Source organism: Colletes gigas, unplaced genomic scaffold, assembly GCF_013123115.1.
Source record: "Colletes gigas isolate AHSC1104 unplaced genomic scaffold, ASM1312311v1 Colletes_gigas_Sc00001, whole genome shotgun sequence".
Taxonomy (NCBI): domain Eukaryota; kingdom Metazoa; phylum Arthropoda; class Insecta; order Hymenoptera; family Colletidae; genus Colletes; species Colletes gigas.
The window spans coordinates 2,468,585-2,483,754 of NW_025106630.1; the positions used below are offsets into that span (position 1 = coordinate 2,468,585).

General features: G+C 38.8%; 1 protein-coding gene and 3 non-coding genes across 4 annotated transcripts in view; 1 reads left to right on the plus strand and 3 right to left on the minus strand.

The window, feature by feature from the left end:
- Positions 1–15,170, plus strand: part of LOC122397619 — a 113,725-nt gene that overhangs the window by 97,651 nt on the left and 904 nt on the right. Inside the window, exons 6-17 of the mRNA XM_043396888.1 lie at positions 311–697; positions 3,857–4,037; positions 7,210–7,308; positions 8,390–8,610; positions 8,729–8,867; positions 9,269–10,080; positions 10,895–10,986; positions 11,186–11,784; positions 12,888–13,134; positions 13,421–13,666; positions 13,730–13,910; positions 14,105–14,383. Coding sequence (XP_043252823.1) covers positions 311–697; positions 3,857–4,037; positions 7,210–7,308; positions 8,390–8,610; positions 8,729–8,867; positions 9,269–10,080; positions 10,895–10,986; positions 11,186–11,784; positions 12,888–13,134; positions 13,421–13,666; positions 13,730–13,910; positions 14,105–14,369 — 3,469 coding nt within the window. The 3' untranslated portion in view covers positions 14,370–14,383. The remainder of the gene's footprint in view (positions 1–310; positions 698–3,856; positions 4,038–7,209; positions 7,309–8,389; positions 8,611–8,728; positions 8,868–9,268; positions 10,081–10,894; positions 10,987–11,185; positions 11,785–12,887; positions 13,135–13,420; positions 13,667–13,729; positions 13,911–14,104; positions 14,384–15,170) is intronic.
- Trnae-cuc lies at positions 4,308–4,379 on the minus strand. The gene has a single exon. It is a non-coding gene; the product is annotated as a tRNA-Glu (tRNA).
- Positions 5,698–5,769, minus strand: Trnae-uuc. The gene has a single exon. It is a non-coding gene; the product is annotated as a tRNA-Glu (tRNA).
- Trnae-uuc lies at positions 5,841–5,912 on the minus strand. The gene has a single exon. It is a non-coding gene; the product is annotated as a tRNA-Glu (tRNA).

Here is a 15,170-nt window from a genome sequence, read left to right on the forward strand (position 1 = left end):
CGTTTGAGAAAGAGGGCCACTTAGGTCCGTGTAGAATATGCAGAATGCTTCATTACATGTGGTACTTTAGTGGACAGGGGACGTAAGAGCAGTGAAAATAGTTCGCATAAACGTTGCGCCCTGTTTGACCCTGTTTCCGGGTAATGAGACTGATCCTGTTTGCTGGAAAATTTTTCCAAGCATGTTCGAAATCATTTTTCTTGGCAAAGGAGTTTTTCTATGCACTGTTGACGCAAATCTGTACCTGCTAATTACAAAAGGGACTCCGAGGAGCAAGGTGGAGTTAACGTTGCAAGGTTAATTGTTTTAGGCGACCGTCTGCCGCTGGGTATTCTCATCCAGACATAGCGACGTCGTCTGCAGAACGTGTAAGAGACGAGGTTTACGGAAAATCAGCGGGACGACCGAATCCAGCGTTGCAGAGGCAATGCTCAAATCCTCAACTGCCCAGCAGGGATCAGCAAGAGGAGGATTTCAAGCGGCCTCCGGAGCAAAATTTCACGACGACCGATCACAGATGTCTGGCCGTTAGGAGGAAAGAGGAGCAGATAGATCAGCAACAAAATCCAGTGTCTTCCATAAGGGTCAGAAGTGTTCAAGGACCGCCAAAGCCACCGCGAATTATCACCACCTTGAAGAAGACGCCATTTTCCGACACGGAAAGCACCAGATTAGAACCACCAGCCAAACCACCCAGGTAATTCTTATCTTATTTTCAATTTTTCTGCGTTCTACAAACTTTAGTCAACGGTATTCTCTAATACTTTGCTAATTTAATATTATTGTTTTTGTTCTCATCATTCATATTAGGTCGTTCGATATTCTCGAAATGATGAGGATACAATTTGTAATTTATTGTTATTTATTTATCCACGTGAAACCCCCTATAATACGAAAAGAAAAAGAAAATAAAAATCGTTTATAAAAATTAGTAAAATAATTAATGTACTGCAAGGATAGTTTTAGGGAAGACTTGGTATTATAATTTCACTTGAATTGAAAATAACTGGCTTAGGATTGACCGTAAAAACTGAAACTGTTAATGGAAAGGCTGATAGCATAAATCTTGATTATAATTCATGTGTCGTATTTTGTATAGTTGAAAGTACACGATTAGAAATGTCTTTTAGGGGAGGTTGGTGTGAGGAGTTCTTATGGAATTGTGTTACAACGTTTCGCTGACGCTGCAGATAGCTTCATCAGCGGTCTAATGATGTATTGATACTGATCAGCATCAGACTGTTAACGAACCAAGTTGCAATACTAGCAAAACATCAAAAGTTATAGATAAAATCGATTACATGTTAAAAAGTTGAATAAAAAAATACTTCTCCTTTGTATTTCAAATTTGAATGTTTACAAAGGTACACGAGAGGTGTACTGGTTATTTGACAAATCAAAAAAATCGAGTAAAGTTTGAGCAGAATAATTAAAACGGCAGTTATGGAAGAAAGTTGTTCGTCGATGGAAAAAGTTTTCACGACGGGAGAGAAATTCAACGAACAAAGGGATAAAATCTATGCTCGTAGCTCTTACGAAGCCTGTGACAACGTCCATACGACACCTTGTTCAATGGAAAACGGTGAGCCTTCCAACAAGATATTCGCTGACAAAGCAAAAACAACTCCGCTCTGGCTGGCAAACAACACATTCCTACATTCGTCAAAGCTGATGATTGAACTTTTGAAAGCTCAGATTTAAACCCGTTTCATTATCAGTTCTGGAATATTCTAACAAAAAACACATCAAAGGAAATGTGGCAATTTGGAGTTCCTGAAAAAAGCATCGTCAGAGCAGAAACTTCGATTTCAAAACGGAGGCAATCGTTTTAAATAAATTATTTTTAACGTGATGGTTTGACGAGATTATATTGCATCGTTTGAAGTCACAAAGTTTCGATACTTTTTGGATAGTGTAGTACTCGATCCTTGGTTATCCTTGTTATCCTCAGCCACGTTCTCCGGCAGGCCTAAAGTTCAAAAGCGGCCGATAAACAAGAGCGACAGTGTCGAATCGATCCGGTGCTTTGTAGAAATTTATAACCACCGTTCCTAACCGTACTTTTGCGTTGGAATTTCATCAATTTCGAGGGTGAAGACGGAGCGTTAAATTAAAGTGAAAAGCATCATTCAACGGTAAAACAGTCCTTTGGATAGTCTCTCGCATCCTCTCTGTCCTCATTATTAAGTTTGTCCCCAAGTCATACGTCCGCGTTAATATATGCTTTCAAGCGATCTGGGTCGCAGCCCCGGAACCGGCACCCACAAAGAGAAGAGTATAAGACTCGCGAGCCTAAGAGCGGAAGGACACGGCCACGTTTGTCACCTAGAACCCTCATTCCTCATTGATTTTCAAATTTTGATACCGCAGAGAATGTCTAGGCGTTTTTAAAAATTAAATTGGCGAAGAAGACACGCGAGAGAAGGTACAAAAACACAGTGATCAAAATACTGTAAACATTTAGTATTATGTCAAAGTATGTTCGAGTCATAAGCCAAAGGCTCGCGGATCAAATATGAAGTCTGTATAAAACAGAATATTTTGTTTTGAATGTCAACTACGGTGCAAAATCGAAAATATTAAATTAGTTAATGATACATGAATTTAATATTCTTCGTTGCACATATTTGAAAGTCTTCAGTTTCGTTGGATAATATTCGGGTTCGTGTTTGTATAAGGCATTGAAACTGGCTAATGCAGTAATACGTCACCTTATCGTTCCGCTAGTCACCTGGAGGAAGGAGTTTGCCACCTTCTTCCGCTATCAACTTGCCTCCAACAAATTGTAAAGATCGATGTTGGCCTGTCACAGAGGGTGGGAGAGAGAGAATACACGATCTTCTATCTTTAGCCATAGTTTACCGATAAACTTCGAACCAAGAAAACGCGAGCAGGAAGGTGGAAAGATAAAAGAAAATAGTTAGACGCAAAAAGGGCTTCCACAGAATAGAATTGGTTGCGGAGAGAGCATACCATGAGAACGATTGACGTAAGAAAGGAGGAAATAGGGAAGAAATATTTCTCGACATTTTAGTAGTAGAAACAATATTATAAAAATTGCGAGTAAATATTTAGAATTAAATTTCTCAATGATATATCACGGGCAGCGATAGATTTTGTAAATCATCATCTGGTCGAAGTGTTTTTAGCTGGAAGAGGCAAAGAATGTTTCAAAGGCGGATGGTCCGATGCTTTTTCGCTTTGAAGGATTTTATAGCTGATTCGAGGGCTGAAGGAAGGCTTAACGTAAACTATGCACCACCGCGGGTGGTCCCTAGACGATGGCTAGTAACTCCAAGTCACGTAGATATCGGGTGTCAGGGAATTGATTGTTCAGAGTGGGTTTGGATGTTTAGAGAGTGACACAAATCAAGGTAGGCTTCTAAAGAATAAAAATATTGTCTGGAAGGATCTGGCCATAGAGTGGGAAGGTTTTCCTGGTAAGAGGATCGTGAAAAGAGGATTAACAATACACGAAAGTATCATATGGCAAAATTAAAGGGCATCGAATGACGTACAAACTGAATGTAATTATACTTCTTTCTAAAAATAGAATCTTATAATTTTGACAGTACTATTCGATGCAGTCTTTTAATCCTTAGAAAAAAGTAAAAGTCCTTATGCCCTAAACCTAATAGTCCAAAAGTTATTACAGTTGAAAGTTTACTAAATTATTTTGGTATAACTCTGTTATTTGTTAAGTGTATTATGTTCTATAATGTTTAGACAGTGTACATATTATATTTCCACGGCACGTGAACCCGCGTTCTGACTTTGGAATACCTAGTCAACAATACGAGACATTTCATTACTATCCACCCACGCTTTCATAGACATTTGTTATCGATCCTTTCAGAAATCTGATAAAGAATGGACCGAGGGCTAGACGCGGCAAAGCGGTTCAAAGGGCGCCGTCCCGCCTGTATAGGACCGTGGGTGGACCCACGAGATCATTCAACAAAGCGCAGTGCGTTGGTCCAGAGTTTGTGGTGCGTGCAAACCAACCGCCAAAGACTCTGTGTGTTGGCCAAATAAAGGTAAATAATGTTTTTCTAACGAATATTAACATTGAATTAATTTCGAAGGGTTCGCTTCTTATACCCCTTAAAATCAGAGCAGCTAATTCCCTTATTAATGGAAAAAATCCATAGACGAGAGAACAAATTTAAAAAACATTTATACATTAAGAAAGCGAAAGAAAGGAATCTTTAAAGCATAAAAAATTGGGGAACACTTTACAATTTAAAATTTATAATGTAAATTAAATTATAAAAATAATAATTTTTGAAAAATAACAAAAAGTAAGCTTCCGGTACCGGGAATCGAACCCGAGCCTCCTGGGTGAGAGCCAGGTATCCTAGCCACTAGACCATACCGGATTTGATTCGTGTATTTGTGTTGAAAATATTTATATATAATACATATATACATATAATGTATGAAAAATACTTAAATAATATTACTTAAACATAAATTGAGCAATATTTAAGAATATATCTACATTAGGAGTAAACAGAACAACTTCAGATATATTATAAATCCTATACACAAGTGTCTATGGCAAAACAGTGTTAAAATTTTTATTATACAAATATAAATTACAAGTATGAATTATTAAATTATATTTGTATTATATAATACAATTGAACTAATATAAAAATTGTCAAGATATCTGTCTTGAATAAGTCTTCAAATATATAATTTTCTCGATCGTTATTATGTAATAAAGAATTAAATAATGCATAAACTAAAAAATTAATATCAAAGTAATTTGTATGTTTGATATTCGTTATACTATACAAATATAAAGAAAAAAAAAAAAAATTCCGGTACCGGGAATCGAATCCGAGCCTCCTGGGTGAAAGCCAGGTATCCCAGCCACTAGACCACACCGGATTGAAAGTCCAGTTTCTTACGTTCACATTTGTCGGAACGTACAATACGAAGACTAATAATTTTCTAATAAATGCATTTACGTCAGTATTTCGTTAGACAAACACGTGAACGAAGCAAGGAATCATCGATATCACTAACGATATGATAATTGCTATAACAAAGTGTCTACATAGCGGCTAATTTTATAATATACAAAGCGCTCATTGACGTAGTATGTACTTAAGAATTAATAAGATAGCTTGACTGAAAGTGGTACTGATCATGCCACGAAGGATTCACCATGGATTAAATAGTATCGCGAGAGTCGGTGAAAGAGGTGATAGGGTTGAATCTTCCCCCGATGAAGTCGGATCATCGTGGTGGTGGTCCTATATCACGGAGTAAAGCTAAGGCCTGCTGTGTGAATTGTGGTTTATACATATACATATGTCAACTCTCGTACTGTCCTTCAGAGACAGTAGAGGCTTAGAAGATCTTGCACCGTCCAGTATGGATACATGGGGCTTGTAGTATCAGACTAATAATTCGTATTGCAGTTACGCTGATTGGTTATATCCTAATTTCGAAACTTAGGACGAGTATGCGTTAGTATAGGGTCAAGTGACCTATTAAACAAAAGACTGGTCTTTAATAACTATTTACATAGCGATAGTACTTGTTTTGTACCTAAAAATCCACCGAAAATGGGTTAGTTTTGATTTAAATTCTATCTTTGTCATTAGACAATTTATAGATTGTTCATATGTCGAAATCTAAAGTTATGCACTTGAGTATAAAAAATAAACTAAAAAAAAAAAAGTTTTCCGGTACCGGGAATCGAACCCGAGCCTCCTGGGTGAAAGCCAGGTATCCTAGCCACTAGACCATACCGGATCACGAATGCCCTGAGTTTTAGGAGCCTTAAAGGGAATATTTAGCCTTAAATTCAAATGGGAAAAAAGATATTCCGGTACCGGGAATCGAACCCGAGCCTCCTGGGTGAAAGCCAGGTATCCTAGCCACTAGACCATACCGGATCTTGGAACTTCCATGATCTTATGTGCTATACAGGGTGTTCGGCCACCTCTAGCAAAAATTTTAATAAGCGATAGTAGAGGCCAAAATAAGACGAAAATCAAGAATACTAATTTGTTGATGGAAGCTTCGTTAAAAAGTTATTAACAATTAAATTCAAAAATTTCAAATCGTTCTGGAAAAATTATTTTCGGTTGCGGGGGTTAACTATAATCATTTTTGGTGAGTACACATACCTCCGAAATCCTATCTACTTTCGAGAAAAAAAATCGAGTAGGTGCTGAAATTTTTCGGCGAAAAAAATTTTTTCAAATCGTTTTAAAAAAATTATTTTCGGTTGCGGGGATCAATTACAATCATTTTTTATCATTACACATACCTCCGAAATCGTACGCACTTTCGAGAAAAAAATTTCTTACTGAAAATCCAATTAGGTGCCTAAATTTTTCAACGGAGAAAAAAAATTGCAAATCGTTGTGGAAAAATTATTTTCGGTTGCGGGGGTCAATTACAATCAGTTTTTGTCATTAGACATACCCACGAAATCCTGCCCACTTTCGAGAAAAAAAATAGAGAAGGTGTGAAATTATTCGAGAAAATTAAAAAATTGCAAATCGTTGTGGAAAAATTATTTTCGGTTGTAGGGTTCAATTACAGTCATTTTTGGTGAATAGACATACCCCCGAAATCTTGCGCATTTTCGAGAAAAAAATTCAGTAAGAGCGGCACTTTTAAACGTTAATAACTTTTTAACGAAGCTTCCACCAACAAATTAGTATTCTTGATTTTCGTCTTATTTTGGCCTCTACAATCGCTCATTAAAATTTTTGCTAGAGGTGGCCGAACACCCTGTATATTATTAGATCATAACAAACATCTATATGATCTTAATATTTCATCTAAAATTAATTGTTATACAAAATATAAAAAATATTTAATCATTAATGAAATATGGTTTGAGGTTAATCGAAATTTAATATAATGGCATTGTCTTTATGGTGCAATAAATATCTAATATAAAGCCTGTTTATAAAATTATAACAGACATTTAAGCAACTGAAATAGTTTCTAAATTTGTTCTCTTGCAATTAATAAACGTGCTACCTATTTTTATTAACATTGTTTAATAAAATTAGTGACGAACATATTAAAATTATTTTTATGACTTTTTAATTAATAACATATCAAATAATGTTTGTCTTTTAGACAAATGCATACAGAAGAATGTTCATATTTACTTGCAACATATTCAAGAATAATAGTATTTTATTTCGTTTTATCATTTTTATTTTTAAATAGGCTGGTAGTTCTGGACGAATAGTTGTGATAATGCTGACTGGGCAACGAGTAGAAGTGACATGTGATCCTCAAAAAGTCACAGCCGGTGATTTGTTTCAGGTAATTATTAAATAAATAAATTTTTAAGTTAATTGCACCAAACGAATGTATTATCCAATAGTTGTTTAATTTTTACTACACGAGATTCTGGTTTCAATACTTGGTAAAATCTGTAAATTGATCCGGAGTACACATCGGTTTTCGAAGATGAAAAGTGCCGAAGTTCAATCAAAAGTACGAACTGCCGAGAGTTTTCCATGGAGAGTGTCCCTCGATGATAAGAGATTCAATTTGCTGGCCAATTATGTTCGAATGATACGTATAATATCATTTACAGAAACATAGATTTTCTATAATATAATAAAGTAAATACAAAATATTTTCATAAACGTACTAGCGATAATTAGTTTTTTAAATTTTCGTTATTGATAAACTTAAATAAAGAAAAGACATGATATCTTAAGAACATTTTATTCTTTCTTTATTGTCATGCTATATGAATTGTATTGGGTAGTTCGAAATAAATTGATATCTCGCGCTATCTGTCCATTTGCAGGTCATGCTCGAAAATCATAGATGTTTCACGGTTCGTAAGAAACTGATAACGCGCAAAGATATTTTTAAAACTATTCCGTTGTTACGCGGCCAGTCGAACGGATATCTAATGTTTCGCTATGAAGTCCAAGATGTAGCTGGCTATTCACGAGACCACAAATTCCGGCGTGAACTCTCGAGAAATTCTGGCATTCTGCCAAGATTAATCGTTATATACGACAAATCCACAAACCCAGTTATGCGATACCAACGATTATCGCGTGGTCACTACGAAACTCGCGTCGATTTCATCAATCTTCTTCCACTTCAATACCATCTTTTCACTGAACTTTCGCGGAGAAATAAAAATCGCTAGGAGCGTTCAATTAAACAATTTTTACAGTGCTATTTGAAAATACATACTCTGGTCTGCAACGCACTGAAAAAGTCTCGTTTTGTGTTGCGATTATGTTGTGATTTACTATGTACTTTGAAACCAGGACATCTTAGAGTAATTCAACGAACGCGATTCCCGCTATAACGAGGGGATCTTGATCTCGCGTAATCAGGTAGCTCGCATAATGCATGCCTTTGCAAACGGTTTTAGGCCATCGTGCAAGCTGAAAGCCTCGACGAAAACTTCACTCTTGGACTGGCCGTGCTATTGGCGGGTGACTTCGCGATTTTGCCGCCTGAAACTAAATTGAATAAGGTCGCACCACCGGGATGGCTAAGCAGTGGCAAGAGTAAAGGCCTCCTGGGTCTCCCGACTAGTTTTATGCTGTATCTGCGGCTAAGGTTCTTTCTACCCTCTCTTCGTGGTATAAGGTACGCTCGAGTTCGTTTTTCACCGAGACTTTTAAAGATTTATCTCTTCCTACAAACGTGCAAACACATCAAGACAATGCAAATTGCTCAAACATCGATTAATCGTGAATTACTTTAGGAGTTGGATATCGAAGCACCTACTGTATCTGCAAATACGACGATGTATATTGGAACAACAGCTGGTGTGCCCGTACCCGGAATTAATTAATCTGACTGGACTCGCACTTCAAGCCGAATTTGGAAATTATAACGTGAACGTGAGTAAACGATACATTCACGCGTGTCGACGAAATTGAACGTTACTGGCAAAACGAAAAATAATTAAATTTCGTTCGGACTTGTATTTCGATAAGCAGAGCAGTAACGGTCCATTTCGAAGACTAAAATATTTTTAAGCTCGTTTGTCTTTACATTTCATTTCACAATATTCTGATAGTTGCATCAAAACACCAATAGTTAAGAAGCTCTCTACAACCCCTTCTATTTGAGATAAAAATCAGTTTCCATAAATGCATTTTACAAGGAAAATATCATTTCAAGCAGTTGCATCAAAATGCCAATAGCTAAGAAACTCTCTGCAACCCCTCCTGTTTGAGATAAAAATCAGTTTCCATAAATGCATTTTACAAGGAAAATATCATTTCGTGGCTGGATTTAGGAGCACGGTTGCGGCGATTACTTCCTGCTGGAGCACTACGTCCCGGAGTCGTTGATCCTGAACATAGATCAGCATCAGGGGCAGATCAACAACGGAGGGACGGAGGCTCTTCGGGGCAGACTCCACCAGGCTCACCGGGACAGACGCGGCCTCGACTCGAACAAGGCCGAGGAGATGTTCGTGACTCATGCTCAGACATTGGCGGATTACGGCTCGCACTATTACATCGCCACCGTGGACTCGAAGGAGCTGGAGAAGGTGATGGCGCAGCAGAGGAAGAGAAACGCGAGCGAGAATCGCGAGGCGTCCGATGGCGTGCCGCCCGAGGCCACGGAAAATATTTACAATCGCGACAGACTCCAGGAGTATCCTCAACGCGCGAGGATCGAGATCGCGCGGCTAGGATCGTGCGAGAATCTCCCGAAGATCCCGTACGGGATCGACGAGACGAAACCGAGTCTGACGAAGAGCGCCACGTCGAACGAGATCTACGACGCTCAGAAGTCGCCCAAGTCCCGGGTCGAGACGTGCAACAACAACAACAATAACAACAACGTGAACAATAATATGAATCACGGGGGCAAGGGTACCAAAGGCGGCAAGAAGAAAACCGAGAGCAACGTTTGGCTGGCCATCCACGCGCAAGGTTTGAAGCTGTTCGAGAGAGGCGGAGAACCCAGGGAGAGGATCGAACTGGCCCAGTTTCAGTGGAAAGACATTCAGACTCTCAGCTACAGCAAAAGCTGTCTTGTCGTTTACAGCAAAGTGAATGGGAAACGATGCAAGTTCAAGCTCAGAATGGATCATCGAAAGTAAGTTTTCGTTTTATTGAACGTTTCGCGTCGGTGCACTTTTGTGCAGTTTAGTTTGAAACGACCTGAATATTTAATATACACGTTCATATGATTGTTTAGTTGTTAATATTACTTTGTTCCACTTTTATGGCACGGTATTTATTCTACAAATTATTATTTAGGCTCCTAAAGGTAGTCTACAGTGTTGCTGGTCTTAGTACCAATCAAGTTACGCGTACAGATATTTATTGTTGATTTTATTTTATTTAAGGTCATCGATAACTTGCATATTCTTATTTTAGATCACGTTATATACGTTAATGCCCTTTAAAATACTGATAAGTTTCACTTATCACAGTTACTACTTCGCTCATATCATTTCTAATTTCGTGTTTTCCTCTACTATAATGAAAATTATTGTGTTCAAATATAATATATCTCACACTGAGATTTACAGTTTGAATTATAGCTTCTGAAGTAACCAAAGAGCCAAAAAAAAACAACATTTTCTTATTCCGTTAAAGAGCGTAAAAATATGAAATATTTAAAACGTTGGCCGCGTACACCTTTTGTTGGATACTTTTGAATAACTCGAGGCTACGAAGTTTGCATTTTCGGAGTTAATTCAATGAGATTGTTCGGGAAGCGGAGTCAAAGGGAAACGCTATATTTGAATTAGTTTAACGCGAAAAGAGTTTAAAAAGCGACAGGGAGAGAGGAGGGGGAGGCCACTTTAAGTTTCCGCGTTCGAATAGAATTTAAAAGGGGATTTAACGTGTGGCGCGAGGCGTCGCGTTGGTTGCAAGTTTGAGAGAGTATTTTTGTTTTCCAGAAGTTACTTCGCTTTCAAGCTCACCTCTCTGCACCATCAGTTTTTCCTGAGGCTGCGTTCGGAGCTTACTTCGTTGCAGGGGCTCGCGAAAGGTAATCTTTAACTTTTAAAAACGAGGAGACAAACGAAGGGAGCAGCCAAAAGCAAAATTAAAAATTAAAATTTCAAGTCGATCGTGCGATCGCGTGATCGCGTGACCGTCGAGACCGCGACACGAATCAAGAATCGACGGTTTAGTTAGCGCTTTAGACTTAAAAATTGAGACATTCGGATAACGAGAATGGTTTGCAGAGTTCGGGGTTCCCACGACGATGGAGACGAAGGCCTCGCCGTCGAAGACGAAGTCTCACGACAGCAAAACGAAAATAGCCATAGCGAACACCGTGAAAAACACGCAGCCGAGGCCAAGTTACCCGATGCAGCTCGAGGAGTATCAGAACAAAGAGAACGAGAATCCTCAGAAGGAGACGAACGCAGTTTCAAAGACGAAGGACGCTATTCGCGAGCCTGGCCTCTACACATTCGAGGAAGACGCCCTTTACGCCCAGGTGAACGTTCGATTGGAGCCGGAAGGCGAGTCCCGTGACACGGAAGATGAATCCGAGAGAAGTTTAACGACTCCCAACGAGCCCCTCTCGTTGGACGCGAAGGGAATGAAAAGCAACGGGAAAGTTTACAATTGCCCGCGGATAGAGTTAGGAACGGACACGGAATGCGGCTATTCCATTCCTAAAATTGTCTCGTCGAACGACCTGGACCAGTTGGAGAAGCCAGACAATCCCGAGGAACTGTACGCGGCCATCAACAAGGTTGGGATCTCGAGGAAGATGGAGTTTCCGGTTCCGGACGAGGTATGGGACGTCACCGACGTGAAGAAGTCGCTACACAAAGTAAATAAATTTTTATATTATAAGTTATATTCTCTATGTTTAGTTGGATGATATTATGTGGCGTTTGTTACTTAAGTTAGGGGATCTGCGCGAAGAAACTTTTAACTTTAATAGAAAATTGGTAGTAATTTTTGCGCTGAATGTTTTAGTATTACTGCCTTTATTTTGTTCAATTTTTCGTACTTTAGCTCGGGACTAGATTCCACACGTGAAAACAATAAAAAATATTTAAATAAATATACGTCCTATTCGACCTTGTTTTCGAGTTATGGCGTTTTAAAGGGCATTTCATTTTTCATCATACATATACATATTTTTCAGTAAAATACGCATTGTTTGCCTTTTGAAAAATTAAAATCCTCCAATCCGTTCGGAAGTAATAATGTTTTAAACATACGTATGAAATTTCAGTGAAACATGTCAATGGTATGGTCAGACATGAAATTTTCTGTAATTAATTTTTTTCTCGATACTGCATAGGACTTCGGGGGTATGTTTATTCACCAAAAATGATTGTAATTGACTCCCCCAATCGAAAATAATTTTTCTAGAACGATTTGAAATTTTTCAATTTCGCCGAAAAATTTCAGCACCTACCCCCTGTTTGTTTAAACATTCGTTTTTCATTTTTAATAAATTTGTTTAACGTCCTACAGAAATTTTGTTTAGTACTTTTTTGTAGGTATCCATGAGCTCTACTGCCATACTAAATTTCATTGAGATACGTTCACTATCGTAGAAGTTATAGACGTTTGAAGATTGGGCCATTTTTAGGGGGTTTTTCTCACTGTACGTGGTTAAGGAATAATTTTTTGAATATTTTTAAAATGTCTACACATTCTGCATCAAAATACGCGTTCTTTGCATTTTGAAACATTAAAATCCTCCAATCTGTTCAGGACTTATGATGTTTTAAACATGCACATGAACATACAACTCGACATAGCTCGAAAACTTTTTTAATTGTTTTTACGCGTAGAATCTGTATAATTATTAATAGTTTATTCGTGTCTCCTCAGAGGGAACGCTCGAGACGTTTGCTAGATTCATGATGTCAGGATTAATATGAAAATTAAAACTAAAATCGGTGTCGTGTCTTGCAGATGAAGACCTCGAGCTTACCGAATTATGGAACATCGAGACAAACGGGTGGTTATCGCACGCCCAGTTTACCACGGCGGCTGGGGGTAAAAATGGGAACGCGAGCGATCTACAGCAGCCTCGCTCCGAAAGACACCGCTCTTGCCGACGACATGGAGTCGCTATCGCTGAAATCGGACACGGAATCATCGATACAATCATTATCCGGACGATCCACGGAGTCTCCCCTGCCGGAAGCATACGTGCTCAGTCAGTAACGCTTGAAATTTTTAGCCACACTAAATATTACCAAAAATGTCCTTTCTATCGATTTCGTGACCGAGGGTTGCTAGAACTATGTCTTATTATTAACGCGTTGAGTGACCCTTTGATCTTAGATAATCATAAATTATGCAAATTAAAATTTGTCTTAGAACTTAGCTCGAGAATTAATTCTTTTGGTTCGAAAGTGGCGGTCGAAGCGTTGAGCGAATTTAATTTAAAATAGACTACGTGTTGCATAAATTTCGAATAATTTGCATGAAACGTGAAACAGACGCCGACATTCGAACGGACGACGAGACGTTCCACGTTACCGAGGACGAATCGATGTCCGCTTCCTTAGCGGCGCGGTTGGAGGAGTTGTCCTTCGCGGAGGAACGGATCCTGCAGACGATCAAGCTGGAAAGAGGCCACGGCGGCAGCATAGGGTTGCAAGTGACTGAGGGTAACGACGGCGGCGTTTACGTTCAAGCGGTATCGGTCGGAGGGTCGGCCGATATGGCCGGGAACGTGAACAAAGGTACGCTTCTCGCGTCATTTTTTACCGAGCTGCTATTAATTCGGTGAAATTTATCGGTGACAGGCGATCGTATCGTCGCGATAAATGGACAGAATTTATTACACCTGCGGTACGAGGACGCTCTGAAGATGCTGCAGAGCTCGTCCGATACGATCGAGCTGGTCCTCTCGCAAGCCGCCTCCCGCAAAAACGCGATCTCCAGGCAGAAACACGAACAGAACGTGGTGGAAAATAATTATCTGAAGTGAGTACCATTTTACTTGGACGCTTGAAAAAATTCGGACGAAGGTTCTGCTTTGTTGATCTCTTAAAAAAATAATGCCTGATCGTAATGAAACAGTCGTGGGAGAAATAGGTGAATTCGTTATAATCGGTGCTGGCTCGATGCAGAACTTATTAATATCGCCCGTTAGCATATAATGCTTGTATTGATTTCAGCGACATCAGATTCGACGTGTCCTCGGAAGCGGATACCTCGAGCGTGACGAACAAATGGCTCGTTCAAAGGACCACCGACGGTGCATCGGTGCAAAACACCTCGAGCGCATACAGCAGTGCTGCGTCGAGCGCAATGGGTAATCACAATGCAAACAGCCTGTACATGACCGATCTCGTCGATGCTGGCGGACTCAAGTCCGCTAGTATGTTGCTGAATATAGAGGACTTCGACGTCAGCAGAACGAGTCGCCAAGTCTTTATTTAATCGTCGATATGCAGGTTAGCAGCCATTAATACTACCTATTATAGATCACAATCTTAATAGAAGCCCGTCGATCGCGGTGCATTTTTTTTAAATTTGCTGTTATAACTCACTTCAGCGACCAGGTGTATCCCAAATACAGACAAAAATATAAATAAAAGACTTTCGATGGAAATAATTTCTGCAAAATATAGAAACGTACTGTGCAAAATTAATTATTAAAAATGCAGTAAAAGTCAGTATCTTTAACACTAGATTTACGGAAGCCGTCAATCTGACGGATGTCTGATTCCATATTTAAAATTGCAGAACGCGTAAATGTTATTTTTTAACAACTTATGTTGAACTTAATTGATGCAATGACATGAATACATATTCTAATTAAAAGAAAAATCGTATTGTAAGGTTACAATATAAAATATTGTAATGTCAACATGAAAGGTACCAGTAAATATACGTGCGATCAATGCCCGTAAATCTAGTGTTAAACTCGCATAATTTTGCTTACAAAACACGGTAAAAATATGAATTATATTTTTCATTTAAAACATGTTAAAATAATAGGAACAGAAATTATTTTCGAAATATTATACATTATTACATGAATCTTAATAATTTTACTACCGTTTTTAAAATTTTGGACATCCGTTGGGAACGGTGGGCGCGTACGTGTAAAATCTTGTTGAGAATACCATTAACGCTGTTATGTCCATTATGTCGAACGTGGCTGCGCCGCCTACGTAACCTAATCGAATTGTTTTTATCCACTTAGCGGACGAAGCCTTGCTCAGAGTTCGAGGCGGC